At 58.6% G+C, this 26,264-nt stretch overlaps 2 protein-coding genes across 2 annotated transcripts; one reads left to right on the forward strand and one right to left on the reverse strand.

The window, feature by feature from the left end:
- The first annotated feature begins 953 nt into the window (after positions 1–953).
- On the forward strand, positions 954–16,061 carry EPHA1 (EPH receptor A1). Its single transcript, XM_087820972.1, has 18 exons — positions 954–1,051; positions 2,036–2,100; positions 6,378–6,659; positions 7,782–8,178; positions 8,417–8,572; positions 8,832–9,176; positions 9,304–9,431; positions 9,654–9,804; positions 10,264–10,357; positions 10,562–10,617; positions 11,437–11,562; positions 12,414–12,599; positions 12,756–12,817; positions 12,939–13,145; positions 13,291–13,440; positions 13,713–13,906; positions 15,281–15,436; positions 15,518–16,061. Exons 1-18 carry the CDS (start codon positions 964–966, stop codon positions 15,594–15,596), a joined length of 2,922 nt encoding a protein of 973 aa, XP_087677098.1. The 5' UTR covers positions 954–963; the 3' UTR covers positions 15,597–16,061.
- Positions 15,925–24,548, reverse strand: ZYX (zyxin). The gene is made up of 9 exons (XM_087820971.1): positions 24,341–24,548; positions 23,723–23,910; positions 23,495–23,587; positions 22,844–23,392; positions 18,776–18,896; positions 18,464–18,633; positions 18,165–18,343; positions 17,283–17,403; positions 15,925–16,500 (listed from the first exon to the last, which is right to left on the reverse strand). The coding sequence occupies exons 1-9, from the start codon at positions 24,546–24,548 to the stop codon at positions 16,396–16,398; spliced, it is 1,734 nt and encodes a 577-aa protein (XP_087677097.1). The 3' UTR covers positions 15,925–16,395.
- Between the last annotated feature and the right edge of the window lie 1,716 nt (positions 24,549–26,264).

The raw sequence follows: 26,264 nt of genomic DNA on the forward strand, positions 1-26,264 counted from the left end.
GTCTAGGCCAAGGCCAGGACTATCTTACCCCGCGCTTTGATGTTTTTCAGGCTTAATGCAAGGAAAGTAGAAACTAAATACACAGCTATTAAATATAATATAAGGCTCTCTCGGCGAAGTTGGGAGGTCTGTGGGTTGACACCGCCAGGTAGGGCTAAAAGCAGGCGCTCCCCTTGTCTGCTCCCTGAAGTGCAAGTCGAGTTCAGACTCCTGGCGTGTTTACCAAGACCTTCCCGCTCTGGCCCACACCTGCCTTCCCGCCTGGCTCCCAGGCCAGTCCTGCGCCCAGCAGTCCAACTGGTCCACGCGCCACGCCCAGAGCGCACCTGGAGGCTCCCTGCCTCCGGGCCCTCGCTCAGGCCTTTCTCAATCCCTGCCACGCAAAACCCAGCTCACACCCCCGCTTCCTGACGACTCACATCAAGTGCCCCCGACACACCCACGCACCCACCCACCCCTGCTGAGCTGGCTGCCCCTGCCAGCCTTCCAGGTGCTTCTCGGAGGGCGGACCCCGCCCTGCGTCGTGGTTACCTAAGCCTTTCCCAGCCCTGCCTTCCTCCGGGGTCCGTCGCGGTGCTGGGCCCTTGCAGAAAGGGAGCGGGAGGGACACGAGGCCGGGGTTCGAGTCCCAGGCAGACTCAGGCCAAAGGCTGCACCCAGACTAGGTTGGCAGGGGGTCAGGGTCAGGACCCGGCGAGCCAGTTCCTAATCCCACCCAGTAGGCGGCGCCCGCAGCCTCGTTCCGGCCCAGACGCCTCTGGTTTTGGAAGTTAATTACCTGTCGAGCGAGTTTCCTCCCTGCCCTACTGTCCCTTTAAGAAGGTGATCCAGGTGAGGCCCGGGCTCCGCCCCCCGGCGCCGACCCCGCCCCCGCCCGCGCCAGGCCCGCGGAGCGCTCCGCAGTCCTCGCGACCCGGCGCCGCCGTGCGCGCCACTGTCCCAGGTCCCGGCCCCGCGCGCGCCATGGAGCGGCGCCGGCCCCTGGGGCTCGGGCTGCTGCTGCCGCTGCTGCTCTGCGCCCCGCTGCCCCCGGGGGCGCGCGCCAAGGAAGGTACAGCCCCGCCCCCGAGGCGCCCCCTCCCCTGGCCCGCCTGGCACCCCCCTCGGGGAGCCGGCGTTCCTGAGAGGCCTTTTCCTCGCGCCCCTCTCCAGCGCTCTAGTTGGATCGGCCGCCGGGGCATCGACTGGCCGGGCCAATCTTTGCTCTTTGACCCCTGGCAGCTGCTTTCTCTGGCCAGTCACCCCCGCCCCTGCTGGGCAGCAGTTTGCGCCTGGGGGTGGGGTGCGAGGGGCAGCTTCCAGACTCCCACCCCAGCAATGAGGGGGGACGGGGGGGGGGAAGCAAAGGGGGGGGGGGCTCGTGCTCAGGGAGTCCCAGCCTCAGGTGCCCAACCCAGAGATCTGAAGTCGGAGGTGGGAAGTCGCCTCATTGTCAACCTAAGCTGGGCGACAGGGACACCTGCCCATGGGGGAAGGGTTGGAACTCGGGGTGCAGGGGGGCAAGCCTTCCAGCTCTGCTCCCCCAACTTCCCAGACTCAGAGCTGTGCCTTGTACCCCAACTCCACAACTCCAAACACAGGCAGAGCAGGCCTCTTGCCCGTGGTGAGAGCCTCCTGCCCAGGAGCCACCTCTAAGGTTGGGCGTCTGCATCCTACCCACGCAGGCCCCCAGAGGCTGAGCCAACTGTCTGGCCACGCACCCTTCCATTTCTGCAGCTGACGGGGTCCCCCACGGAGTGAGAGGGTGCAAGCCTGCTGTGTGGCACCTCTCCCTAATGCTTCCTGCCTTGACTTTGGTCAAAGATCCAGCCCTCCAACCCTTGCCCCGCTTTGCTTTCCTCCTGTCACACTCCAGAGGACAAGAGGCTCTTAGTCCCAGGAACTCTTCACTCCCCTTAAGCCTCAGGAAGTCCCAGCTGCTAGGAACAGGATGCGGGAGCCTGGGGGGCTGGGGCCCCAGAATGAGGAATGTGTGTGCTGCACGTGCTGGGGCCTCCTCCCGGAGGTGACAGGCCTCTTTCCTCCCCACCTTCAGTCACTCTGATGGACACAAGCACCTCACAGGGAGAGCTGGGCTGGCTGCTGGATCCCGAGGATGGGGTGAGTGTCAGGGAAGGGGGGAGTTGAGGTTGGCTCAAGGCTGAGGGCCAGTGGGAAACGGGGCGGAGAGGCGGGCGGAGGAACGGAGGCAAGAGCAGGAAAAACTGGAAGCCTCTCCTCTGGGAGGGGAGGGGGAGGGGAGGTGACTCAGAGAGCCTTTTGAATGGGACTTGGGGGGTCAGGCTTCACCCCATGATGAATGCTTCAGTGCCTGGCTCCCCCCCCCACCTGCCCCCGTGAGGGAGGGCTGAGTACCTCCGCGGACCGTCTGGGGAGAGAGCTGACCATCCTGGTGATAGTTGAGGGCTAAGACCAAAACAGAAAAGTACCCTCAACCCGAGGTCCATTGATCCCCCCGGAGTTGCACAGATAGGCTCCAGGGGGGCAGGGAGTCCCACAAAAGTGTGTTCAAAATTGTGTCTGTGTGTGTGGGCATCTTTTTCTGGAGAGGACAGGCAGGGTTTTCATCGCATTCTTCAAAGGGTGTGTGAGCCCCCCAAAGTTAGAAGCTGCCTCAGCAGGGGTCCCCGCGCCTGTGGCACCCCCTCCATCCGTCCCAGGGCAGGCGGACCGTGCCTGCCTGCTGTTCAGGTCTGCTCCGAGTCCCCTGGATATGCCTAAAACCCAGGGAGCAGAGGCAGGATCCTGTGAGTCCCAGGGGACTCCTCTGGCGCCTCTGCAACACTGTCCAGGAACCATGGGAGGCTGGCCCAGTTGCCTTGGCCTCCAGGTCTCCGGCCTTGGGCTTCTCTTCCCTCTGGTCCTACACCCCGTTCTCTGGGTGCCCCCTTTTCCCTTTCCTAGTCCAGTGGGAATCAGCCTCTATTCTTGGGGTTGGGGTGACTTGCTTTCTTTCCCTCTGGGTCCTAGGGTCCTGGCTCAATCTCGGCTCTCCCACAGAGTAGCCTGTAATTATAATTAATAGACTAAACCATAATGTATCCTACAGGAGGGGCTGCTTGGAAAGTCCTGGATCAGGCCAGCCCTAATAGGCGCCTCATCTCATAAACCGGCTAATCACCCCACAATGAGGGCTGCAGGTCCACCTGCTGGCTCCCACGGGCCTTTGCTGTGCCCCTGCCACCTCCACCCAAATTACTCTTCCCTCACCGGGCCGGAGTGGAAGCCAGGCGCCTTTGCCTTCCGCAGCTCAGGCTGAACAGCACCAGGAGGGCAGGAAGACAGCCTTGCTCACACACTCCCACTGTCCTGCTGTGCTCCTTCCTCCCCCTCATCTTTTCAAAACACACACTCAGGTCCAGGCTCCCCAGAATGTACCCACGTAGCAGCCAGCAGCGCCTGAGTGGTAAGTGAAAGGATCCTTGTGGCTGATCCCGGGCAGCTGGTTCTCCCCCTGGCTCGCCGCTGGAGCTGAGAGGCGAGTTACAGCTGGGAACATCTGCTTCTCCTGGCCCCAGCTGCAGGCCAGCTAATGAGCTGCACGTTAACCACCCACCGCCCTCCCACCTGCCTTCCGCCACATGCATGCCTTCCACTTGGCTTCCTCATCACAGCTGCCTCTTCAGAACAGGCTCGGGGTGCCTTCCGTCACCCCAGCTTCAGAGCCTTGCCACTCCTGGCCTAATCTGTGAACTCCCTAACATAATGCAGAACTCTGCACCTGCCCCACGCCACCCCAAATTCCTGGTTTCTTGCCTTTTCCCGGAGCTGAGAGTAGCCAGGGGCGCCTGTGCATCATAGTGGAATGACAGCCCCTGGGAAAATGAATTTCTCAGGTAAGGGCCTCCTAGTCTCTTCTCTATAAAATAAGGGGGTTGCAACCAAAGTATCAATGGAATATTTTATAGAATTTTGGAGTTTCTTTCTAAGATGTCTGGCAGGGAAAATACTTACAAATAGCTAGTATTTTTGGAAAAGGAAGAATAATGAAATGGGACACTTGCCCAGTCACCAGAACATGCTATACATCAACTGTCGTGAAAGTTTGTCATTGCACAAAAATACTCAGGCCAATGGCACAGAATAGAATGTTCAAAAACAAGCCCACATGCGTGAGATGTTAGTATGTGGTAACACTGGAATTGCAAATCAATGTGCCAAGTGTAAGCTTGTCAATAAACAGACAATTGGATGTCTATAATTTAAAAAAAAAAAAAAAGGCAAATTTACATCTCCCCTTCACACTATACACACACACATAAAGATTCTAGGGAGATTAAAATCTAGACCTAAAGTCAAACCTAAAAAAGTATTAGGAGAAAATATAGAAGATCTTCATAAGTTTGGGGTGGTACAGCCTCCCAAACAAAGCACACAATCCCAGAATCATACAGGGAAAGACTATAGATGTTATTATAGAAAAATTTAAATATGTGGCAACATCAAAGACATCATTAGTGAAGTAAAGTGGCGTGACAGACAGGGAAAAATATTTGAAACCTGCATTTCAAGCAAGTGATTAATGTCTATAATACTTTTTTAAAAATCATCCAAATGAAGAGTCAAAAGATAATAATGACCACCCCAATAAATTCAGTTATAAATCAATAAATATAACGATAGAATATCAGGCAACAGGTAATTGCGTAAAAATACAAATAGCCCAGCAAATTACCACAAAACTTAAAGACAATAAGAAAAAAAAAATACGAATAGCCAGTGAACAAAAGAGAAACATACAACCTCCTCTCAAATGTCAATTAAAATGGCAAGAAGCTGTGTCTTGTCTATACGACTAGCCAAAAGTAAGAAAATTATTCATATCCAGTGTTGATGAGCTTTGGAGAAAATGAGCTCTCAGGCATTATTGGTGGAAGTAGAAACTGATAAGACTTTTTGGAGGACAATTTGCCAATATCTTCTTATAAAATGCATAATATGTTTACCTTTTGATATAGCAGTTCTATAGAAATCTTATAGAAATCTGTATATGTTTACTTAAAAAAAACAACAACTAAAAGCTACCTAAATGCACAACAATAGGTGAACGATTAAATAAATTCTGGTAAATCTGTACAATGGACAACAGTTTTATGGCTTGATAAAAAGAATTAGGCAGATCTATATACACTCATATGGACATCTTTCAAAAAGCAAAATAGTAGCTTATAGAATAACGCTTGTATGTTTTTAAAAAACATTTATGTTGAACACATACGTTCAACATAAAAACATAAAAACATTCAGACATTTCTCTATGGGCACTGAAAATGGTCTGTAAAGTTTTACTCCAAACTGTTAAAAGTGGCTTCCTCTGGTAGAGGGGTGGACACATGGGAAAACTTTCACTTTTTAATATATGTAAATTTTTGTTGTTTGACTTTTTATAATAAGCACATAGAGACATAATAATTAGCAGCATACACTCAGGAGCCTAGGGGGCCTGGGTCCACATCCCAGCTCTGCCTTGTAATAGCTGAGTGCCTTGGGCAAGTCATTTGACCTTGCTGTGACTCAGTTTCCTCATGGGGTGAGCTTATAATTGTTTCCCCATGGTGAGCACGATGTAGGACTAGAGGTCATTAACTAAGTTTAAAATTCTCTTACTGTAAAAGAAATTAAGGGGGCTGAACTGGATGGTGTTTTAGAGTTGCTGATTTTGATGTGGCCGTTCCTGGAACACATGTTGGAGAGAGTGAGATTCCCTTATTATTTTTTAAATATGTTTTTATTGATTTTTTTTTTTTTTAGAGAGAGAGAGGAAGGGAGAAGGAGAGAGGGGAACATTGATCAGCTGCCTCCTGCATGCCCCCTACAGGAGATAGAGCCCACAACCTGGGCATGTGCCCTGCCCTGACCAGGAATTGAACCAGCAGCCCTTCTGTGCATTGGACGACACCTAACCACTGAACCACACCAGCCAGGGCAGAGATTCCCTTACACAGAACAGTTCCTTGCTGCCTCTTGCTCTCCAAAAGCCTAGGGGCCTCAGCATTAAACACAGTCTCTGAACAAGTAGGCAGAAAGGCTTTGTGAATGGGCTTTTGCTAGGAAAGCCTGCCCTTGGGGTACTTGAGAGCTCCGCTGATGAAGTAGGTCAACACTGCTCAGATGCTTGCACTTAGGATGGGCTCATGGAAGGGGGGAGGGCTGTCTAGGAAGGCACAGGGGGTGTTGTCTTACCCCTCCTACATCCAAATAAATCCCTGACCCTAACACTTAACCTCCTATCCTGGGGCTCAGGGGTGGGGAGAGGGCAGGACAAATAGCATGAATCTGGGAGGCTCGGATGCCAACCTCCTTGCCATCAGCTCTAGAAAATCGGGGTCTGGGGAGCAGGAGATACGGGGAGCCTGACTTTGACTTTCTTCTGGCAGTGGAGCGGGGTACAGCAGATGCTGAATGGGACACCCCTGTACATGTATCAAGACTGCCCAGTGCAAGGAGGCGGGGACACCGACCACTGGCTTCGTTCCAATTGGATCTACCGCGGGGAGGAGCCCTCGCGGGTCCTCGTGGAGCTTCAGTTCACCGTGCGCGACTGTAAGAGTTTCCCTGGGGGAGCCGGGCCTCTGGGCTGCAAGGAGACCTTCAACTTTCTGTTCATGGAGAGTGACCAGGACGTGGGCGTTCAGCTCCGGCGGCCCATGTTCCAGAAGGTACTTTCACCCCTCGGTGCCAGTTGGGTCCTGACCCTGATCCCTGCCTCGCTGCTTTCCATGTCCCCACTCAGCTAAGAAAAAGAGAAGGTGCCAGCCCTAGCCGGTTTGGCTCTGTGGTTACAGCGTCGGCCTGCGGACTAAAGGGTCCTGGGTTCGATTCCAGCTAAGGGCACATATTCAGTTGCCAGATGGGCTCATGTGGGAGACAACCAATAGAGGTGTCTCTCTCACATCATGTTTCTCTCTCTAAGAAAAAAAAAAAGAGAGAGAGAAGGTGCCAGAAACAGGAAGAGAATCTAGGTGTCAGAGAACGAAAAGACGGTGGGACTAGAGTTCACAAGAACTGGATTCGAGAACCTTTTTTGCTGTGTCCCGACTTTGGGCCCATCACTTAACCTCTCTGAGCTTTGGTTTCCAGTGCCAGCCTCATCCATTGTAGAGGCGTTTGCAGGCATCCACTGAGGTAACAGCATGCCCTGGTGGGGGCAGGGCAGGGCAGGGCAGGGCAGGGCAGGGCAGGGGAGTTTCAACTTCTTCCATCCGTACCCAGGACGTCCTTGCATGCCCATCCCTATGAGCATGGCTAGAGTTGTGCAGGAAGATGGTTCTCCGCAGGCTATCTCCTGTACCATCCCTTTCTTTTCCTACTCAAAAAAAAAAAAAAAATGCACTGGAATGCTGAAGAGTTAGGAGATGATTAAAGGATGTGCTCACATTTTTCCCCAAAGAGACAATGTTGTAAAGTTTGTTGTTCATGATAAATTAATTACGACACACTCTATAGCTGATCAGCACCCCATGGGCACTGAGGCGGGACCAGAGCCTGGAACAGCAGACCTTACATGACCTGTAGCTCCACGGCCTGGGTTCGAAACCTAGCTGTGTGGCCTCAGACAAGGTCTCTGACCTCTCCCAGCCTTGGTCTCCTCATCTGTTGGACGGGATGGCTGCTCGTCCCACCTCTCAGGGTCATTGCACCGACTCAGTAGCACAAGGCACTCAAATGCTCAGCTCGGTAGCTCACATGTAAGAAGCTCTGGGTTTTTGGCTGTGTGATTGTTAAGTATTAAACAAGCAATCTTTTCTGTTGTGTGGCTGCCCCCCCCCCCTTCTTCCCAGGTCACCACTGTGGCTGCAGACCAGAGCTTCACCATCCGAGACCTCGCATCGGGCGCCGTGAAAATGAACTCAGAGCTCTGCTCCCTGGGCCACCTGTCCCGCCGAGGCCTCTACCTCGCTTTCCACAACCCCGGGGCCTGTGTGGCCCTGGTGTCCGTACGGGTGTTCTACCTGCGCTGCCCTGAGACCGTGCACGGCTTGGCCCAATTCCCGGACACTCTCCCTGGACCCAACGGGCTGGTGGAAGTGACGGGGACCTGCTTGCCCCACGCCCAGGCCAGCCCCGGCCCCTCGGGAGCACCCCGCATGCACTGCAGCTCCGATGGCCAGTGGTTGGTGCCAGTGGGGAGGTGCCACTGTGAGCCTGGCTATGAGGAAGGTGGAGAGGGATGCCTTGGTAAGGAGGCTGGAGGAGGTGGTGACAACCTGCAGGGACTCGGGGGAGGGGGACAGTGTCCAGGGTGCCAAAGGAGGGAGGGAAACCAGGGCTCCATATCAGAGATTATTTAACTAAGTGGGTGTCTGAGGGCCCCAGGGAGACACATCAGGGGTGTTTCCGCTACAGGGATGGGGGAAGGGTGCGATTCTACCTGTAGAAACGCCGCTCAAGCACAGCTCTGTGACTCTCTCCCCAGCCTGCCCAAGTGGCTCCTACCGGGCGGATGTGGACTCACCCCATTGTCTCAAGTGCCCCCAACACAGCTCGGCCGAGTCTGAAGGGGCCACCTTCTGTATCTGTGACAGTGGCCACTACCGAGCCCCCGGGGAGGGCCCGCAGGTGGCGTGCACGCGTGAGTCCTGGGGCAGGGCCTGGCCATCTGGAGGAGGTGGGGTCTTTGCTCAGCCCATGGTAGGGTTGGAACTGCCCAGAGCTTATCAAGTATTGGGCACTGACCGACTGGGGTGTCGGACCCTTCAGGATTCCTCTGCTCCCCTGGAAGAATGCAGAGCCCAGGTTAAGCTACTTTCCCCACAGTAACAGTAAAATGTCCTGGGGTGGTGGGGAGCCAGCAGCTTTGGCTCCTCCTGATGGCCCCTCTTCTCCCACAGGTCCCCCTTCCATCCCTCAAAACCTGAGCTTCTCTGTTTCGGGAACTCAGCTCTCCCTGCGTTGGGCAGCCCCAGCAGATACGGGGGGGCGCCAGGATGTGAGGTACAGCGTGGTGTGTTCTCAGTGTCGGGGAGCAGCGCAAGGCGAAGGCCCCTGCCAGCCCTGTGGGGGGAATGTGCGCTTCTCCCCCAAGGCCAGCGGGCTCACCACGCCTGCTGTGCGAGTTGATGGCCTTGAACCCTACGCCAACTACACCTTTTGCGTTGAAGCGGAAAATGGAGTGTCGGTCCTGGGCAGCTCCCAGCCTGCCAGCGCCTGGCTCAGCATCAGCATGGGGCACACAGGTGAGGGGCCTGGGCAAGGGTTGGCCCTGGAGGAAACCACGGGAACAAATTGATGGGCAGGAAGCAAACGAAAACCTACTCAAGTTATTTCCTTTCTTCCAAATCCACTGGAACCCTCTGGATGTAGAGTCTCTATCAGGCCTAACCCTGAGGCTGGTCAAGAAGGAGCCCAGGCAGCTGGAACTGACCTGGGCAGGGTCCCGGCCCCGCAGCCCCGGCGGGAACCTGACCTACGAGCTACACGTGCTGAACCAGGTGAGGAAGCAGCTGAGAGTCTCCGGGTCTCCGTGTCCGTGACTTGCACACCCCAACATCCTAGCAGGGGTGCAGGATCGCTCTCCTGGGACAAAAACCTACACAGATCCCTGCCAGGACTGTTCCCCAACCCATCCCCTCCCCATGTGCTCCCAAGATCTCCCCGCCCCTCCTCCAGGTCTGGCTCTGCCCAGCCCAGTCAACACGAGTCCCCACCCACAGGATGAAGAATGGCACCAGATGGTGCTGGAACCCAGGGTCCTGCTGACTGAGCTGCAGCCAGACACCAAGTACATTGTCAGGGTCCGCATGCTGACACCGCTGGGCCCTGGCCCTTTCTCCCCTGACCATGAGTTCCGGACAAGCCCGCCAGGTGGGTGGCTTATCCTTTGTTCTGCCCCAAACACACAGACACCTGTCATCCCCGTGAGGCTTCTGAGACCCTGTTCCAGTCGGTGACCCTTCCTCTCTCTCCACACACACACACGTGTGCACACATGCGCCCACACACAGGCAGAAGCCGCTTCAGGGGAGACTCGCACCAAGCCCCCTCCCCATAGTGATCTCATACACACCTTCCGACGCTGGGTACCGCCAGCCAGCATCCTCAACTCTCCTCAAGGCTCAGAGAGCGCCCAGCCTCAGCAGCCCGAGCTGACAGTCCCTGTGGGCAGCCCTTGCCCGCTGCTCCCTCTCTCACACACACCTGTCTCCCAGGAAGGGGACACACACCTGAGGCTCGCAGAGGGCCCTGCCCCGGGGCTTGCCCTTCTGGTCTCCATCGTCCCTGTGGACTCTGGCCCCCCAGACCTCCTCACCTTGTGTGCCACAGTTTCCAGGGGCCTGACTGGAGGCGAGATCGTGGCCATCATCGGGACGCTGCTAGGTGTGGGGCTGCTGCTCGGGATCTTTGTCTTCTGCTCCAGGTGCCGCTCCTGCCCCTCCCCAGCCACTATCCTGGGTCCCCTGTCTAATCAGAAGCCCCCGAATGCAGCCCCAACATTCCCTAGCACCAAAGCTCCACTGTGCCCCCACCGTCACCCTGCACCCTGGAAAACTCAACCAGAGGCCATTGGGCCCCTGACGTGGTCCTGGGACCCCAAATAAACCATCCCCACCCCTACCTACAGGAAACATCGGCGACGGCAGCAGAGGCAGCTTGATCGTGTCACCAATGTGGACGGAGGTGAGCTAGGAGCACCTGTGCACGTGTACGTGCGTGTGTGCATGTGTATGTGCGTGTGTGCATGGGCGCATGCATATGTATTGGGAGGTGCCCCTGGGACGGGACCGAGGAACCCAACTCTGGGGGCACAAGTGAGCTCTATTGTCTTTAGGCTTCTCGTGTTTTGCTACCTAATTAACTTTGGTTAATTAACTTTGTGCTGATGGTGCCCCAGAGGCTCTGTGCAATTACCTGCTAGCTGCTGGTGCCACTGTACCAGCACCCGGGCTCTGTGCAGCCTCCCCCAACCTGGCTGGCCAGGCCTGGGCTGAGGCCGGGTGGGAGGGGGACGGACGGCCTGGCAGGCTCCCTGAAGTCCTCCAAGGCATATGGGCTTCCTGCTGGTCACCTCATTAGGTGCCCCCAAATCAGGGAGTCAGCAGTCCATCCAAGTGACAGGGTGGGAGTGAGGTCTGTCTGGGAATGCGAACGAGGCGTGAGTGATCGGAGGAGCCTGGCGCGCAGGGGCGAGGGGGAAGGGTAAGGCCTTTGAAGCCTGGGTCACGAGGGATGGGAAGCCTGGGTGACTCGAGGCCACGACACTCTTGGGCCTGGGTTCCAGCCCACTGCTCTGGGCCTCGGGACGTGAGGACACAGGAACTCTGCGCATGGACAGGAGGAAGAGAAGCTGGCGGTGGAGGCTCCGTTGCTGAGATTAGAGACTTTCTCCCACTCCAGCCAAAACAGGACTCCTCGGGGAACAGAAAAATGAGGCCCCCATCACTTCGGAGCCCTGAAGGTGGCGCTCCTCTGGCTGAGCCTCCCCTGTTCTCTCCGCAGAGGACAAGCTGTGGCTGAAGCCTTATGTGGACCTCCAGGCATATGACGACCCCGCCCAGGGGGCCCTGGACTTCACCCAGGAGCTCGATCCCTCCTGGCTGATCGTGGACACTGTCATAGGGGAAGGTGAGCCCAGCTGGCCCCTCTGGGTGGCAGCACCGAGCCGCCTCCTTCTTGGCGTTCCCCCGCGGAGCCCAGAGCCCAGCTGGCCAGAGCGCTCCCAGATGAGTTCCCTCTGCCCAACCCTGTGTCCTTGAACAGCCGTGGTTGTCTTCTAGCCCCCTTATCGAGTGTCCTGGAGCAGCCCCCGCCTCATACACAGTCTGTCTCTGTGGTTTCAGAGTTTCTGATAAAGAGCATTGGACACATTGTCCTTGTCAATAGGGGGGTCACTGTGCTCAGGATTGGGCTCTTCGCAGATGGTTCCCAAACAAACGTGGGAGAGGTTGAGAGCCTTCCTCACCCCCCATCACACCGCACCAGGGCCCAGTGTCCTTGGGCTGCCCCGATCCCTTGGGTCACCAGGGAAAATGGATCTGAGCAGAGAACAAAGCTTGGCAGTGTCCATGCTGATTGCACGGCCAGGCTGGCCAAGCTTGACCAGAGGAACTCACGGAAGAGAATGGCAACGGTCAGCCTCCCCGGTCACTGTGCTCTGGCCGTGGACCAGCCTGCCCTTCATGAACACACCCCAGTACCATGCACAGCCCCCACTGTCCCAGCATTTACTGAGCACCTGCTGTTTGCCAACAACCGTGCTGACCCAGGAGACAGTGCTGAACAGGTTGCAGAAATGCACTCCTGTCCCCGACTCCTGTCCCCTTCCCTAGGAAGTACAACCCAGCCTTTGCTCCAGAAAGGACACACCAGGTTTCTGATCCAGAAAAGAAAAATCTAGGGGACCAAAGGATGTCATCCGTCCCCTGTGGGGAGCCTGACAGTGCATCGGGCCATGACCCTGTTTTCTTTCCACCCAGGAGAGTTTGGGGAAGTGTATCAAGGGACCCTGAGAATCCCCAACCAGGACTGCAAGACTGTGGCCATTAAGACCTTGAAGGACACGTCTCCAGACGGCCAGTGGTGGAACTTCCTCCGAGAGGCAACAATCATGGGCCAGTTCCACCATCCACACATTCTGCACCTGGAAGGCGTTGTCACAAAGAGTACGAGGATTGGTCTCCAGAGTGTGGGTGGGGGAAAGCGGGTGAGACCACCAGAAGTGGAGGGAAGCTGTTTTGCCCAGGGTAGGAAATCTGGTTATGGTGGTTTTGGGTGGAGATGGGGTGGAGGCTGCCATGGTGATGTGTTTTGTGTCTCAGGAAAGCCCATCATGATCATCACGGAGTTTATGGAGAATGGAGCCCTGGATGCCTTCCTGAGGGTGAGGAGGGCAGAGGGCCAGCTGGGAAGGGCGATGCACCATGGAGCCCCGAGTGTTGGCTCCTGGTCTGGGAAGAGGCAGCCCTGCCCATCCTCTAACCTTCCTGTTCACCCTGCTGCAGGAGCGGGAGGACCAGCTGGTCCCCGGGCAGCTGGTGGCCATGCTGCTGGGCATTGCATCTGGTATGACCTACCTCAGTGACCGTAATTATGTCCACCGGGACCTGGCCGCCAGGAACATCTTAGTGAATCAGAACCTGTGCTGCAAGGTGTCTGACTTTGGCCTCACCCGTCTCCTGAACGAGTTTGATGGTACCTATGAAACCCAGGTGAGAGCACTCACCACATACACATTCGCAAACACAATTTCATGTCATGAGTACTGGCACACATGTACAACAAACACAGGACGCGTGCTGGTGTGGACGCAATGCTCTGGAACTCATCACCTTTCTGTCCTACATGCCCTATTAGGGAGGAAAGATCCCCATCCGTTGGACAGCACCTGAAGCCATTGCCCATCGGATCTTCACCACGGCCAGTGACGTGTGGAGCTTCGGGATTGTGATGTGGGAGGTGCTGAGTTTTGGGGACAAGCCCTACGGGGAGATGAGCAATCAGGAGGTGAGCCCGGGTACTAGCCATACCAGTCTTCTCCCAAATCCTCCCATGGCTCTCCCTGTACATATCCTAATTTCTTCTTCCTGACCCAGTTTTCCTGCCCTTCTGTCCCCTCTGGTCCCCTTTGCCTCACACCCTGTTCTCCTTACAAGTGGTCAGGGGTGGGGGTGGGGGGAGGTTAGGGATCCTTTGCAATGATCTTGCATGAACAGATTCCTTATGGGCTCCAGGTTAGCTTCCTGCCTCAGGCCTCTCTTGCTCTCTCCCCTCCGTAGGTAATGAAGAGCATCGAGGATGGGTACCGGCTGCCCCCGCCCGTGGACTGCCCTGCCGCTCTCTATGAACTGATGAAGGGCTGCTGGGCCTATCACTGTGGCCACCGGCCCCGCTTCCACCAGCTGAAGACACAGCTGGAGCAATTGCTGAACACCCCCCACACCCTTCGGACCATGGCCAACTTTGATCCCAAGTAACCACACAGGGGAGGGGGACAGCACTCGGAGGGTAGGCCCAAGAGAATGGGGATGGGCGGTCAGACACCTCCACCAGGTGCTGGGCCTGCAAAGCTCCAGACGGAGTCCAGCTTAGGAGGCCTGACCACCGTGTGCACCCTTGGGGAGTGGCCACCTTGATGGAGATGCGGTCCCACCCTTGATAGCTGTAATTTGATAGAAGATAGAAAGCAAACAGTGAGGTGGGAAGCAGATATGAGCAGGGCTTACAAGCTGACACCTGCTCCAGGGAGCTTGGTTTTAGACTGGGGTGGGGAAGACAGAATCTGGCAAGCGATAGACAATGGGATGTGTCATGACTTCGAGGGGCAGCTTTGTGGGGTCTGGGAAAGCTCCCAGATCACCTGCCCAGCATGGGTTTGGGGAGCTGAGGGCAAACTGATTGCAAATAGTGCAGGGTGACCCAGCACCCAGCTCAGGGCCAGTGGCCAGAGATGAAGCTGGAGAGATAGGAGGGTCAGTATGCAAAGGACCAGCTCTGCTGAGAAGTTTGGACTTCGACCTGAGCACAGAGAACTATTGACCCGTTTTTAAAAACTGTCCAGGGGAGGCACAAAGTCAGAATTGCATTTTACCAAAAACATTGGCAGGATGTGGAGAAGGCGGGAGGCAGGCAAGGCTGGACTTCGCATGCTTTATCAGGAAAACCAGCCCTGGCCTGCCGGCCTGTGTATCAAACCACCATATATAACCTTGTTTCTGGGGAGAAAATGTTTCAAGCTCCAACTTTTGAAACTGTCTTTCGGAGCACAACTCCCTCATACACTGGAGACTGCATGTGCTAATCTTTCTGGAATGTTGGATATTTTCCCCCCAGTAGATTTACTTTGCTAATGGTTTTTGGCTCTGGCTGGCTTTAGTACAGGAACACTCATTGTATTGTGGGTGTCAGAGTGCAAGAGTAACAGCCAAGGTTGGAGGTGGCAAGCAGGGGCTGCTCCCAGAACTCAAGGGGCCACCCTGGAGAGGCAGGACCACACCCAGGCCCCCGCCTCTGCTCTCCTGCCTCTGCTTCATCTCAGCTGGGATAGTGGATACGTTCCCAGAACTGGCTGCTCCAGGGGAGATGGGCTGGTGGTAACCTAGAGTTGGGAACCTCCCCCAGGACTGTCAGCCTGCCCGCTGCTGTGAGCGCACCAGGAAACAGGCCAGGAAATGGGTTCACAGACAATGGCCTGGCTAATCCACAAAGTCTAGATAATCTCTATGCCCAGACACGAGCTTGGATGCTGGCCCCAGATGCTCACAGGCTGAGCCCTGGTTTCAGGAAAGCCAACTGGAGGACAGCCCCTGCCTCCCGCTGTGTGACTGAGGTAGCCCATGTCCCACAGGGTGACCCTTCGCCTGCCCAGCTTGAGCGGCTCGGACGGGATCCCCTATCGAAGCGTCCCCGAGTGGCTGGAGTCCATTCGCATGAAACGCTACATTCTGCACTTCCGCTCAGCCGGGCTGGACACCATGGAGTGTGTGCTGGACCTGACAGTGGAGTAAGGAGCCTGGGGACCCGGCTGGGGAGGGTGGCTGGGGTTTGAGCCCGCACACTCACCAACCCCCTTCCTTGACCACAGGGACCTGGTGCAGATGGGGATCACGCTGCCGGGACACCAGAAGCGCATTCTTTGCAGTATTCAGGGATTCAAGGACTGAGCCCTCCCCTCCCCCACCCTGTCCTCAGGAAGCAAGGGTGGGGCCCGGGTCACTCACATCCCTTCCCTCAGCCTACCAGGCCTTGGTGCTGCTCCCGCCCACCCTTCCCTAAGGAACTCACATCTGGAGCCTGGGAGACTTTTCAAAAGGACTGTTGGGGTAGAAGTAAAACCATAGTGCTGGGAGGGGGTTGGGGGAGGGTTTAATATATATATACATACACATATATATTTTTATAAATAAACAGGAGCTGAGTTTTCACCTTGGCCCCGGTTTTTTAATCCCTCCATCTCTTCCATCTGTAGCACAAAGGAGTCAACTGCTAAGAATTCTGGAAAACAAGGTGTTTTTATTTATAGCTGTAGCCACAACCTGGCAGCATGGGGGTGGGTGGGAATGTCCAGGCCAGTGAGCCCAACCCAGCCCAGACTCCCTGGGGCTTGGGGACTCCTGGCCCTCAGCAAGCAGAGTAGAGGCTGCTCGGGGGGCCAGCGGTGCAGCAGTGAAAGCAGCAGCGCTCAACCTGGCGACCCTCAGGTGGGGTACCTGGAGGGTGGTGGGAGGTCCCTGCAGGATGGGAGAGAACTGGAAACCCAGCGCTGGGACTCTGCAGCCTGGGTCCAGTTGGGGCCCTGAATCAGGGTCCTTGGTATACTGGGTGAGGTTTGGAATGGAGGGAGGGGCTAGACATAAAAAAATAACTCAGGGGGCGGGGCCAGTGGAGCAGCAGGGTGCTCTCAGTGTGGGTGGTCGGGCTGATGGGGAATGAACTCCCTGTGGAGAAGGGGCCAGTCCTCACTCAGGTCTGGGCTCTGGCTGTGTGGCACTTCCGGCAGAGCACGTGGCCGTCCAGGGGGAAGCAGCCATTGTCGTCCGCCTCAATGGACAGCCCCTTGCCACAGTCCTAGGAGGAAGAAGGACTTGCTGGTGGGAAGGGCCCCTGTGCACCCCCCACGCTCCCACATTTGCACTAGGAAGGCCAAGTGCTTCATGGCTCAGAGCTGCTGTCCTCATGGTCTGCATCCCCTGCCCAGCGACCCCCACCCCCACTCATCCCCACTATCACTTTTGCCCCCTAGGCCTCCTGTGGGAGGATGGGCAGTGCCTAGAGCTGCACCCACCCCAATAAAGGACCCGGGGCTTCTCCCACCTGTCTCAACTCTGTTCTGACTCTGTTTTTTGTGTGTGTGTTTTTTTAAATTTAAATGTCTTTATTGATTTCAGAGAGGGAGAAAGAGAGACAGAAACATCAATGCTGCGAGAGCCATTGATCAGCTGCCCCTGCACACCCCCTACTGGGGATGGAGCCTGCAACCCCGGGCATGTGCCCTGACGGGGAATCAAACTGTGATCTCTTGGATCATAGGTTGATGCTCAACCGCTGAGCCACACTGGCCTGGCCGGTCCGCCTCTCCTTTGTTCTGAACCTGAGACCCTAACCCGGCCACCACAAAGCACCGCACCCTTCCCCACCACTGCTCGGTCTCCTATCTCAGTTTATCTGTAACTCAGCAACCCCACAGGAACCCCACTCCGCCCTTCCTGCCCTGACCAAGGCATCGAGCGGGGCGGGCCTGGGCACTGCCACTGATCACCCTCAAAACTGCAGGCTGGCACTGTCCACCACAGGGCCAGGGAGCAGTATCCCCACCCGTCCCAGCCTTCGGGGGCCACGGGAACACTGACCTCACACTTGTAGCACTTCATGTGGAAGTTCTTGTCCAGGGCGACCACTCGCACAGTCTCCTCCCGGCCAGGCTCAGGCATGATGGGCTCTGCACAGACAGAGCACCTGGGCGCGTACTGCCTGGAGGGGAGCAAGGCGGCGCGTGTCAGGATGCGGAAAGGGCACACGGCCTGCCACCAGAACACGGGGAGAGCAGGCACCGGTGGCCTGGCAAAGGGCCGGCTTCTCTGCCCATCTTGCCCCCCATCTCGAGGTAGAGGAAGCCCAACAGAAAGGCCTAAGACCAGCTGCCATAACTGCCCTTATCAAGGGATACGTCCCATCCCTGGACCCCTGACCCTAGTCACCCCCCACCCACAGGTGACCCTGCCTGACTGCTGGGGGGTACAGAGGGACATTAAAGCCTTGGCCACCCAAGGTGCAATTCTGAAACGCACACCTCAGACACAGAGGTGGGGGCCAGATTCTGCAGGGCCCCTGTACCGCCCTTTAGCCACCTTACGGGATTTTGCTGCCGGCCTGAGAAAGTAGCCACCTTGTAAGCACTTCCTAGGGGGAAACCAGAGTTCCAAACAACTCTCCAAAGGAACTTCTAGAACTTGGCCTGTGTGGAATAAAGTCACTCCAGCACATGTTGCTGAAACTAAGACCACAACTAAGAGAAGCCTCAGTGAGCCAAGGGCCAGAGGGCTGGCCAGGAGCAAGACATTTCCTAGGCCCAAGGCCCCTGGAACCGGTCCCTACCATCTCCAGACAGGACATGGGGCCAGAAAGCAAGACCAGGGGTTTGGAGCTGTCTTGGGGTCAGAGGGGCAGCCTGGCTCCCAGACACACCATGGCTGGCCCCAGAGAAGAGCCCCGAGGCTGTGGTGGGCCCTTACCTGTGGTAGTCAGGGACGCAGTGGGGCCGGTTGGCCTGGTCCACGATGAAGGAGGTGCCCTCCAGGGGGCAGGCGCAGACCACACAGGTGAAGCACTGAGGGTGGTAGGCTTTGCCCGTGGCCCTCAGCATGCGGTCAGTGATGGGCTGCCCACAGGTGTTGCACTTCTCCAGGGTGTCCTGAGGAGGAAGCAGGAGGAGACTGGTACCCACCAACCGGCTGCCAAGGCCGGTCTGTCCCATGTCTGCCCCACCCCCGGCCGAGCCCTGGGGTGGCCCTCGGCCCCAAACCCGACTCACAGTGTAGCAGCCCTCACAGTACGGCGCCCCCTCCAGGCTGTAGAACTGCTGTCCTTGCAGCTGCTGCTCACACTGGTGGCAGGTAAAGCAGGTGATGTGGAACAGCTGTCCCAGAGCACGAACTGCGGGCTGCGCACGTGCCAGGGGCTGGTGACACCGGCCACAGGACTCTGGGAAGGCCAGAGAAGATAAATAAACATGAGGAAGCTTGTCAGGGATCCACTGGCTCGAAGAGGGAGTAGGGCCACAGGTATGGCCAGCACAGTAACAGAGCAGGGGACAGATGTCCCAGGAGGGAGGGGGTGGGCTCACCACTGACAGTCACGGTCTGCCGCTGAGGATTCTCCATGTCCTGCATGAGCTGCTGGGTCAGCTGCTCCAGCTCCTCCACCTCCTTCAGAGACAGAGGTCCTGGGGCCCCAGGGGAGCGCACCTGAAACCCCAACACCCTCTTTATACCCTGTCAAGGGTCACCCCGTCCAAGAACACTCCCCAACCACCTTATCCACTTTCTTCCAAGAAGGACTAACTCACCTCCCATTTCCCAGGTGCTCAGGTTTGACCCCGAAAGCCCCTCACCGCCCCTCCCAGACCCCAGCACCACACGAATAAGGGGAAGGGGGTGACCCTTCCACCCGCTTTGCCCAAACCCCCCTGGGCAGCCACAGACAGGCCAGAATGACGGAGCAGACGGAGGCCACGCACACAGCAGCTCAGGTCACTGAAGCACCGAACACACTAGACCACGCACCAACTCCACAGAGCATGCTCGGACATGGCCCCCCACGGAAGAGGTCGGCGCAGGGGCCTGCGCGCTCAGGCGCGCACACACCTACCCGGCCCGCCTGCTGCTGAGCAGCCCTGTCAGCGTGAGGATACAACACAGGCAGGTTAAACCAGAGCTGTCTGCAGCAGCCCAGCCCCCAGCCCTCTACTCGAGAGGTCCGGGTCCCTCCTGAGACAGGGGTTCCTGGTCCACCTGGCCTCACTTCTTCCCCTGGAGGCCTCAGGAAGGGCCTCTCCTAGGCCAGCCCATACCTGGGGATCCCACTATGTAGGGGATCCTGAGAGAGCTTGGGGGTGGGAGTGGGGTGAGGGGGTACTGCAGGGACCTGGCAGGTACCAGGAGGAGGCGCCACGGGGGCTGTGACCTGCACCAGCATCGCCATGAGATGCTCCGACAGGAACGCTGGCTGGTCTTCTCCGTTACTGGAGAAGTCCACGCAGGACTGTGGCCACTGAGTGTTCTACCTGCCCATGCCTCCATCCCATAACACCTGGCGTCTGTCTCCCAGCTACCTCCTCCCACAGCCCCCTTCCCCTCAGCCCGGGCCCAGCACCCTCACTGCGCCTGCCCAAAGCAGACACACAGAAGCCCAGGCTCTTAGCCATTTGCAGACTCCTGCCCTAAACTGTATCCCCCATGAGCCACCCCCCTCAGTGTAGGCTCTACCATTTTTTTCCTCTCCCAGTCTTCCCCTCCTGGCATCTTGGGGACAGAAGGACTCCGCCAGCTCTTGCTCTCTGGTGCTATTGTAAATGCCTGTCCCACTCTTTGGAAGTATGAACTATTCGTGTACATCAGCTCCTCGTGGGTATCCCTGCTCCTTCAGGACTCACTCACCAGTCACTTTTCCCTCTCTGCCTGCCAGCGTCGATGCCACAGCTTCAATGCCCATGGCATTCAGACCTCTAGCTCCTCAACCCCAGTGGCCCCAAACGTCCCTCCATCTCAGGCACCTTCTACCATGGGACACCCTGGACCTGAGAGTCATGAGTCTCTTTACCTCCAAGACCCTGGACTTGACCCCCAACCACACTTCCTCCCCCTTCCCCATGCATACCCACTGAAGAAACCTACTCAGACAGGCTTTCTTCTCCCGCCTCCCAGCCCTCCCCCTGTGCCTCCCCAAGCCTGGCCCCATGACCACCTATTTCTACTAGACTCTCCCAGCCACTCTAGCCACCCTGAGCCACTGTCACTTATCTGGCCCAATCTCAGCCCTGGCCACGCCACCCGCTTTCTGTTTCTGCCGCAGGGCTACAGAAATATGTACAGAGATCACCAAAAGCTGCAGAGTGAGTTCACCAAACACAAAACACTGCAGGGCCCTCAGCCAGTCTGTCGTCTGGCTGTCCTTCCTTCCCCACAGCAGCTGCTCCAAACCTTTCCATCTCCTCAAGCCCCTCGCTCCCTGGCTCTCACCAGTGACCTCACCTCCTGCATGACTGAGAAGATGGAAGCCGGCCAGCCCAAGCTCCCTCAGTGTTCCTCCTTTCCACAGAAACCCTGTGGTGACACTGACCTTGCTCTGGGAAAGCCACAGCAGGGGGGCCTCCACCAACTCTCCTCCAGGCTCATCCCAGCAGCAGGCCCTGCTCAGGCACCCCTCCTCCACCAACTTCTTCCTCCCGGCTCACGGCTCACGCACATACCTGAGCCCCCTCCCCTGACCTGGAAAAACGACACACACACACACACACACACTCAGGCCCTGCCCTAGTCCCATCTCTCTGCCAGCTCCCCAGGAGGCCTCTCCAGCAGCTCCATCTTCTCACAACTCCTTTTACCATCCCCGCTACGGGGCACAGATGGACCACCGCTCGGCCATCGGTGACTTCCAAACAGTCAAATCTGTGGCCTTGTAGTCCTCGACCTCTTCAAGCCCCCACCGAAGAGCTCCTCAGCCATCAGATCTGTCCCCCGAGATCCCACCGTGACCTGAGGCCCCTCTTCCTTCTGCCATCGTCTCCCCAAACCCCACATGACCAGTGTGAGCCCAGGGTTCCTCCCAGGCCCACAGCTCCTGCTGCGTCAGCCCTGGGACTGCTTCAGTACCACTGCCCCCGATGATGACCCCGAGTCCCAGGCCTCTCCCAAAACCCAGTCCTCCGTTTCTAACAGCATGACAGTCCGAGCTGAAGGCAAGTCCTCCTGAAACTGTTGCTCAACACGCTGACAGCTGGACCCCTCCTCTTCCGGTCCAAAGCATTTCCCCTTCTCCACTTCTCTATTTGGTCAGCATTACCGTCATTCATTCCCCCAACACGCCGGGCACTTATTTATCCCTCACCCCCCCCCCCCTCCTACCAACTGCTTATCAGCTACCAGGGCCTGGAGGCATTTCCTTTTGCGACAGCTCTCATTCCCACACGTCACTGACCTCCTACTTCTAGTCCACACCTCTGCTGTAAACAGTCCCAAAAGCTTCCAAAAGCATGGCAGTCACCAGTCCCCCAACCCAGCCACACACCCACTCGAAAACCACGAAGGACCTGCCAGGACTGACAGGCTCCCTTGGGCTCCCACCTACCCCTCTATAGCTCTAAAACTCCCCAGAGGAACCTTCCACTTTCTAGTTCCCGAACACTCTAGTGGATCTGTGTCCTTGAGCTTTGCTCATGCTACTCCCACCCCGGCCCCCTTCGCTCTCCTCTCTGGATTCTTAAGTCCAACCATCCTTCAAAGGACACCAGCGCCAGGATGCCTTCCCTAAGCGGCCGGCCCCATGCTCGCTCCCTGGCTTGAGCTCCTGCAACACAGGATCCTGCACAACTCAGGGCACTTGGCATCCCCTCCTGCTGCGCCCGTGCCTGCACACACAGGGACAGACACTCCCGCCGCCCATTCACTCTGTGGCTGCTTGGACTAGACTTCAACTCTCGAAGTCTCCTGAACTAGAAGGTGGGAATGAGAACTTTTCAATCCGGGGCACTCAGGTGCTAGACAGAGACCCCAGCACTCTCTATGCATCACCTCACTTAATCTTCACAACCGCTGTACGGAGTGGATAGCGTTATTTCAAAGACGGGAAACTGAGGCTCGGCATTCACCTCACTTGCCTAGGATGTAGTGAGATGAGGAGCTGGGAATTCTATCCCAGGTCCAGCTGACTGCCTCAGGCTAACCTCTTTGAGAGATCCCTTCCGCCCCGAGCACAGAGCACAGTGCTTGGCACTCAGCAGATGCTGGCTCAGCCAGTGCAGGCACTCTTATCACCAGCTGGGCCCTCGGGCAGTGAGAGTGCTCAGAGAACAGAAATTAACTCAAGATTCCAAGAAGGAGGAAGAACCAGGGTTGGACTGGTGATGAGCTCACCCTCCCCTTTAACATTCAGGGGCAGGGCGTTAGGGATGGGCCACCAAACCCTCCACCTAATTCAGGGCCTGTGCTGCTCCCCACTCCCAGTCAGGCCCACCGAGCCCCAGCCCCTGCCAGGCCCCCTCCAGAAAAGCTCTTACCACTAATCCAAACCTAGAGGCTGGAAACTCGTATCCCACCCCCACCCAGAAACTCCTTTGCCCCCATTCTCTGGCTCCTGACTTACCCCCCTGCCCCCAGCACCCAGGTGTCTGCCTGGTCCTCCCACCCGCCCTCACCTGGTTTTGGTTTTGAGCTGGCGTGGGCACTGGATGCTGCTTCTCCTGCACTCGGGGCTTCTCCCTCTGCTGAGCATAGGTGAAGCTGGGGGGCTGAGGGGAGCCTGTGCCAGTGGAAGAGGGAGCTTGAGGGGGCCCCAGCTTTTGATTGGGCTGTGGCCCGGGTCCACTTGGAGCTCCAGGGCTGAACTTGGAAGCCACAGGAGTAAACTTGGGAGTCACTGGAGAAAACTTTGGGACTGGGGGACCTCGAGACTGGCTGTTAACCAAAGGCACAGGCTGGGGCTGGGGCTGGGGCTGAGGCTGAGGCTGAGGCTGAGGCTGAGACTGGACATGGAGCTGGACCTGAGGCTTGGCCTGGGGCTGGGGCTGAGGCTGGGGCTGCATGTGGAACTGTGCCTGGCTGGGAGCCGGAGCCTGGGGCACAGGCTGGGAGCTAGAAGGAGCCTTCCAAGGAGGCAAGGGTGCCGTGCCCCCAGCTGCAGGCTTAGTACTGGTCTTGGAAATGAACGGAGTGGCCACAGGTGGGGGTACATATCCAGATGACACCTGCAAGGGGAGGCAGAGGAGGAGGGAAGTGTGATTGCAGGAGGGTGCTCTGTGCCCTCCGCAGCTCTGCCCCCGCTTCTTTCCTTCTCTCCGGTTCCTTACCCGGGCTTTGAAGGGATCATTCTTGGTCATGTCATCCAGCAGCGAGGACAGAGAGTCTATCTCCAGATCGATACTGCTCACCTTCTCCCTGGGCTAGAGGGTGAAGGGTCAGGGCGCCCATCCCAGCCTTCCACCCCACCGCCCCCCGACAGGGCATAGGCGCAGGGGCGCGCCTTCCTCTCCTTCCCTCGGGGGTCCCTGCGCGGCCGCCCCCCCCAGGCTCCCTACCTGCGGTGGGAGCGGGGCCGGGGCCTCGGGCCCCCCCTCCTCCGGTGGAGGCGGTGGGGTAGGGAAGATCTCCTCCTCCAGGGGTGCGGAGGGAAACAGGTCGTCGATTGGGGGAGGGGGCGGTGGGAAGGCACCTCCCAGGGCGCCCTCGACGTCCTCAAGGAGGGGAGGGGGCGGTAAGGGGAGATCTGGGGTACCAAGGAGAAAGGGGGTGGTCAGCAGGGGCCCCTCTACCGGCTTCGCTAAGTTCCCCTCGCCCAAGAACTCTCCCAAGGGTGCCGGGGCATGAGGGGAGGAAAGGGGGGCGCAGGGCGCGCAGGGAGCACGGGGTCAGGAACGGCCGGGGGCTCGGCGCAGGACTGGGGGCAGCTCCCGTTACATTTCGGAAAGGGGACCCCGAGGGGAGACTCGTGCCCCACGTTCCCACCTCCCGCCCCCAGGCGGGGGACTTGGACGGGTCCCAGGAACCCTGGCTCCCAGCCATGAGCTCCACGATGAGGTAAGAACATCTGCTCGGGACAGGGTGGCTGCGCCCTGCCCCCTCCGCCGCAACCTTTCCAGATACCCCCAACCCCGAAGCCGCTGCCCCGCAGCCCCCGCCCCCGCCCGGCCGCGTACCTTCCGGGGGCGGCGGCGGGATCTCGCCCACCCGGCCCATCTGTGCGCGCTGGGCCCCGGCGCCCGGGAGAGGCTCGCTGTCCCCGGGCCGGAAAGGGTTCACTTTGGGCTTCGGGGCCACCACCGGGGCGAACTTCTTCTGCGGGGCGTAGAAAGCCGGCGCCGAGACGGAGACGGAGATCGCGGGGGACGGGCGGGGGGCCGCCATGGCCGCGCCGGGCTGCGGGGGGTGGGTGGCCGGGTTACGCGGCGCCGAGCCGGGCGCAGGACCCCGGGGCGGGCCCGGCTCCCCGCGGCGCCCCCGCGTGCCCTCCCCGTGGGTGGCTGCCCGCGCCTCACCGCGGGCCGGAGCGCGCGCGCCGCGTCTCGGGGGCCGCCTGGGCGCCTGGTCCGCGCGCCGTGCGTCCCGGTCCCGAGCCGCCTCTCGCCGGGCGCTGGAGGGACGCAGAGCGCAGAGCGCAGGGCGCAGGGCGGAGGGCGGGGGCGGGGAGAGCGCGGCGCGCAGACCATACAAGGAGCGGCCCCGAGAGGGGGCGGGGAGACGCGGGGCGGGCGGGCGCGGCAGGAAACTCCCCCAGGAAGGGGCCCTGGTCCTGCCCCGGGGCCCGAGCCCCAGCCCCAGCCGAGGTCCCCCCGCCCCCGCGCCCGCCGCCGACCACCCCTCCCCGAGCCCGAGCCTCTGATGTCATTTCCTGACTTGCCCCCCTCCGCGCCCGACCCGCGGGGCCCGAAATCTGACTCACCGTCCCCGCCTCCGGGATAAGCCGGCGGAGGTCAGGCGGTGCCCCCGAGGTGCCGAAGCAGCCCCTTTGCGACTCCACCCCGGCCCTGCGCCCGCCTCTCGGGGCCCGCGGGTACCTGCCCCGCCACCCCCTGCGGCGGCTGCGCCTCCCCGCAGCGCGAGCCCCGCGCCCCAGGTCCCCCCCCCCCCCCGCCGGGTCGGTGCGTTTGGCAAGACTGGGATGGCACTGGGCTCCAGGGTGACAGGGACGGTGAGGGGGCACTCTCCTTGCCCACAACAACCCCCCCAAGGCCCTAACGCGATGGAGAGGGGGGGCGAGCTCGAACCTCGAGGGTTCTTAGGGGATCCCAACTTCAAATCCTGGGCAGCCCCTTCGGGCTTCTAGGAACTCGCATCACCCGCGCCCCCGCCTGCAGATCTATCTGTTACGATTTGGGGGAGGGAGAGGCGGGCACCGCGGAGCCGGAGACTGAGGTTGGGGGGCCGGGGAGCAAGAGCGTGGACGCGGGCGACGCGTCTTGGGCGGCTCTTCAGCGCCCTCGGTGACCCCTCAAGGAGCCTTAGGGCAGCGGCTGGGCGGCCCTCGGGGGAATCGGAGCCTGAGCTCGGTGGAGCCCCCCACCGGCCCGACTGGATTCCTCCGCCTTGGACTCAGCCCCAGGCTACGCGAAAGGGACAGACCCGGACTCCCTGAACACGGAAACGAACCAAGGTGCCTCTCGGATTCTTGCACACCCAGTGCTTACAAACCACGGAGTCATCCGGCCTTTCGGCCTGTAAATCCAATATATCGCCCCGAGGCGCCGCCTTTTCTCTGCCGGCTAAGGCAGTTCCCTTGTCCACACCCTCCTGTTTCCAGGTCCCTGGGCCACAGCCTACTGTCAAAGAGCATCTGGGCTGCGCTGGGGAGACCATCCAGACTCACCCCTGGCATATCCCAGGAGAAAACAGCCTGGGAACTTAAGGGAGGGGCCTGGGTCACACCCCGTCAGCCCCAAGGTCTAGGCTAGAACTGTGCCTTGAGAGCTCTAACGTCAGCAGAGCTCACCCCCCTACACCTGGTGTCAGGTGAAGCAGCGCTGGAGACAGGCATGCAGAGGGAGGTCAGGGTGCAGAGACTAGTCTGAGCGTCCAAGCTAAGGGGCAAGTCTTCATTTCCTCCGTGTGCGACAGAGTGATGAT

The sequence above is a fragment of the Miniopterus natalensis genome, chromosome 10 (genome assembly GCF_054644295.1).
Source record: "Miniopterus natalensis isolate mMinNat1 chromosome 10, mMinNat1.hap1, whole genome shotgun sequence".
Classification (NCBI taxonomy): domain Eukaryota; kingdom Metazoa; phylum Chordata; class Mammalia; order Chiroptera; family Miniopteridae; genus Miniopterus; species Miniopterus natalensis.